Here is a 4,676-nt window from a genome sequence, read left to right as displayed (position 1 = left end):
ATAAGGTGTTACATCTTTATTATTAGAACTCTTGTGTTATAGTGAAGTCCTTAGAATTATATTATAATCGATAAAGGAGGATTTATCGAATAGTTTTAAACATATTCGTAATTAAATGATATATCCTTAATAGGACGATGATATTTATCAAGTGTAAGTCATTGTGTGCCATATAGGTTGGTTATTTTCGTAACCAAAGAGTGTGAAGATACTTATATGGTGGCATACACATGAGATATAGGAGTACATCATCACTAAATAAGTGACTCACCTGCTAAGCTCTCTACTATCAAAAGTATCTCGCAAAACTTATGGGCAAAAATATCTCTCAAACCTGAGATGACCATAGTGCTTGCAAGCAACTCACTATGCTTTGATGCCGAACTATCTGTATTTCTAATATAGTGACGAAAGGCTACTGAATACAATCAAGTACTTGCGAAAGTCTGTATATGGATCAAGATGGGATTGATCCTTCCTAATTATAGGAGTTAATGCATCACTATATTTTAATTTAGTAAAATCTTAGTCAGGATAATCCATGTGATAGATTTGAAAGGTTGAAATACAATGTGGATGACTGTTCAAGGTTGACATTAAATCTTAAGTCATCTTGAGCATTAGGATCAAAAAGATGAATTATACGATAACCATATGTCGAGATTTTGAATATTATTTGATAATTATTCAACCTATCCAGACGTCGGGTATCATTGCTAGATGGTCACTTCAATTAGTATAGAAAGCAGTTTCTATGCTATAGGCTTAATATTCGAATCTATGGAACTGCGTATAAAAATTAAACAATGTATAAAGAATTGATCGAATATTTATATGTTCAATTTAGAAGTATAAAATTTGATTGAACATATAAATTAACTTAATTAAGAATTAAGTTATAAGTCATATAAAATTAAATACTGACTATGTTCAGCTAGCACTGTGCATGAGGTGCGAGTTTGATTCCTGAGATAAATTAAATTAAATCAATGATCCAAGTAATTATAAGATATTCGATTTAAGTCTTAATTACTTTAAATCAGATCTAATTTAATTAGACTTAATTTTATTAAGATTTAATTAAGTTAATTTATGAAGTTAGGCTTGGACAAGATTCTAATTGGATAGAATCAGCAGTCTTTTCGAAATTAGTTCGAATCGGATTCGAATTGGATTCAAATTGATCCAAATCTGAACCAAATCTGATTTGATTATTTAGCCATCTTTTTCAGAGTTTCTCTCTCCTTTATGGCCCACCAAGGTGATTGAAAAAGGACTGAAAATAGCCCCCTCCTCTTAAGCATGCAGCATAATAAAGGGAGGGGCAAGTTGGCACCTCTCCTACTTGGTTTAAGAATCCTTATGTTTTTAAAAGTTTAGATTTAATTCAAATATAGAGAGTCTTATTCCTAACACAAAAAGGTGTTTGATTTGATTTAGAACCTCTTATCTATTTAAGAAGGGGTGTGAAGAAGGAAAAAAGAATCGACCATTCAATCTAGGCGTAAGCAGACTTGGGCATCCCCTCTCTTTGGGCATCACCTCTTTTTGGGCATCTCTCTCCTCTTGGTGTCCTCCCTCCCTTTGTAGTGGCGTGTAGGCTATTCCAAGAGCCTTGAGATCAGATCTCAAAGTTTCTTCTCCTTCCTCTCCAAATAAGACATTCATCCTCTCTTCTATAGAGTTTAGCATGCACGCGAAGTAGAGGATTCGCATATTTAGATCTCGCGAAACATATTGATTGAGAAGCTTCTTCAATCTTGATCCTTTTCTCTGTGAATTAAGGTGAGAATTCATAAACATTATGAAAAATCTTAATTACTAATCTATTCTTTCCTCCCGATATCCGATGCAATCGAACGAATTTTTCTTTCAAATGGAGCATCAAAAAGTAGGATATAATGGTTAATATGAAGGATTTCATCGCATAAATAGCTGTAGATATCACAACCTAGGGAAGGGCCAAGTGTAACTTTTTAAAAATTTTAGGATGTATATGAAATTCCCAATTTCTTGAAGGGATATCTTAATAATTTTAAGATAATTTTTTGATTTTAAAATGAAAGGATAATTAGTAATTCGATAGTTGCCATTAATAGTATTGGACCTCTGCTGAATGGCTAAGCCACATTGCAATAGAAACTTAAGTTTTGAGGTCCAATTTTAAAAAAAAAAAAAGAGTATAAGTATAAACCGCAAAAGATTGAAGGAATATTACTATAATTTATCCTAAAATAATTTGCATATAGCACCGCCATTATCACATGAATGGTAAGAATATTGGATTTTAGAGGGATAAATGACTTGTTGAGCTTTCATCATGTGAGTTTTTCCTAATGTATTTGCTAGAGTTATGGATAAGATTGCTTCATTTTCTTGCCATGCAGGTGGAGAGATGGAGATCTCCACTGGCCAATCCCATTGCTCCAAATGTTGAATGAGATCATATTAATGAATTTTCTACCTTCTACTGCTCCTGATGGTATCAAGTGGGTTCTAATACTGTCACGCCCCAAACCCGGGACATAACACGGCCATGCTACCGAGGGATGGACCCACAAGAACACGAAGCCAAAATTCATCTTCTTAAATATAATAACAGGTGTATCTCAAATAAATGTAATAATAAAGTTTAATTTAATTATTTAATTAAATCAAAACTAGTTCAGAGCATCTAAAATCAGAGATAAAATAATCCAGTCTTAAAATTCATAATGACTACAATCCATAAACATAAACTGAATTCTTAGAGCAAAATTTCTAAACTTGCTTTGCTGATCTCCAAGCCTGGATTCTCTTTCCTTCGATCCTAGCCTTATTTCTCTGTACATGAAAGAGAAAACAAAAAGAATATGAGCTACACTAGCTCAGTAAGTAGACTTCCGCTTCCTTACCGGATCAAGCATAAGTTTTCTATGATAATGCATCATTTAGCAAATAACAATTATTGCAAAAATAATATTTCATAGAGCATATAATAAAACAAGTTATAAGCTCATCATGCATGCATAAATCATGTATATTTCATAATTATGAATCGTAAATCATTTTCATCATGTATTCATGTCATGTTTCAAAATATTGCTCACAGATATTCGTGCTAAGGTCACTATTATACCCGTGACAGGGCCATATTTCTTAATCGATAAAGTTCTTAATTCTTATGCCAACTTTATACCCACTGGCAGGGCCATGTTTCATGTGGATGCTAGCTCCGGATGTCGACCTTCCCGTAGGGATTCGTTCATAGCCATCTGAGAGCCTTTGAAATCATTATATCTTTTTCTTAAAGCATACATATACATAGATGGAAAAACAATGAAATTCATACTTCATAATCATGCTATTTTCATAAGACATATTCATGAAATCAATGATCGTAATAAAACATGCTTTTTCATATCACATATGCCGATCCTTATTTTATAAAAATTTATGATTTCATCAATATCAATTCTTTGCATAAAAATATGATCATTTAAAATAAATAGGAGCATAAGATCTACTTACCTCGTTCGTCCTGGACCTTTTAATCTTCCTTAAAAGAATCAGACAGTCCTATTTAAAATATTAAATCATTAATAAATTTTATATTTTTAATAAAATTACATAATATAAAGAAATGACCGATTTGATGATCAGTCCAATAAATCTCTCCCTTCGGCTCTAACCCGATTTAAGGTCATAGGTCCCTAGAAGTGAAAAAGATAGCCTAATAAGGAATTCATAGGATTTCTTGGAGAGAAAATTTTTTTTTTAGAGAGAGAAAGTAGAGAGAGAACGAATCTAATTCTAGAGAGAGAAAGACTTTAGAGAGGGATGAGAGAAACTTTCTCTCTTTTTTTTTCCTTATTATTTTATATATTTTTCTTTTCTTTTCTTTTCTTTTCTTTTTATTATTATTATTATTATTATTATTATTATTATTATTATTATTATTATTATTATTATTATTATTTGACTTATATATTTTTCTTTTTCTTTTCTTTTTCTTCTTCTTCTTCTTCTTCTTCTTTCTTTTTCTTTTTCCTTTTCTTTTTCTTTTCTTTTCTTTTTTTTTTTTTTTTTTTCCTTTTCTTTTCCTTTTTCTTTTCTTTTTCTTTTCCTTCCCGTGGCCTTCTTTGGCCGAAACAGGGGACCTAAAGGTCCCCGTTCCCCACGTCGGCCATTCACGGCCACCCCTTGCCCGATGGTGGCCAGCAGCAAGGGAGGCCTTCCCCCGAGTTCGGAGGGCCTGCACCGGCGGTCGGGGATGACCGTCAGTGCCGAAAAATCGGAGAACAGAGGAGAGGAAAACAGGGGTTTTCTTTTCCAGAAAATCCGGCGACCCCATCGCCGGCAATCGTGCCCACAGGTACGGAAAAGAAGGGAGAGAAGAGAGGGAGAGGAGGGAGACCTTACCACGACCTCCGGTGACCCCCACCGGCGTGAAATCGCGGCGAGCACAGGTCGAGGGGCCGCGGCTTCAAACGAAAAAATCGAAGAAAAATCTCCGGCAATCGTCGGTGACTGAAGGGTCTACCCATAGAGGAGAGGGGGGGTTCTTATAGAGTTCGTCCTAGGGTCTTTTAATGGCCCTAAGACTCCGATTTTTGATCGAAAATGGAGAAAGAGGAAGACTCCGATCGGGAGTCTTCCTGCTCTATTTATTTTTTATTTTTTTTTTTTTTTTTATA

General features: G+C 34.1%; 1 protein-coding gene across 1 annotated transcript in view; it reads right to left on the bottom strand.

Moving 5' to 3' along the window:
* Positions 1-4,333, bottom strand: part of LOC140850994 (mediator of RNA polymerase II transcription subunit 12-like) — a 31,738-nt gene extending 27,405 nt beyond the window's left edge. Inside the window, exon 1 of the mRNA XM_073256103.1 lies at positions 4,174-4,333. Coding sequence (XP_073112204.1) covers positions 4,174-4,333 — 160 coding nt within the window. The remainder of the gene's footprint in view (positions 1-4,173) is intronic.
* Positions 4,334-4,676: the final 343 nt, after the last annotated feature.

This window comes from Elaeis guineensis, chromosome 4 (genome assembly GCF_000442705.2).
Source record: "Elaeis guineensis isolate ETL-2024a chromosome 4, EG11, whole genome shotgun sequence".
Lineage (NCBI taxonomy): Eukaryota > Viridiplantae > Streptophyta > Magnoliopsida > Arecales > Arecaceae > Elaeis > Elaeis guineensis.
This window is presented reverse-complemented; position numbering and strand designations above follow the sequence as displayed.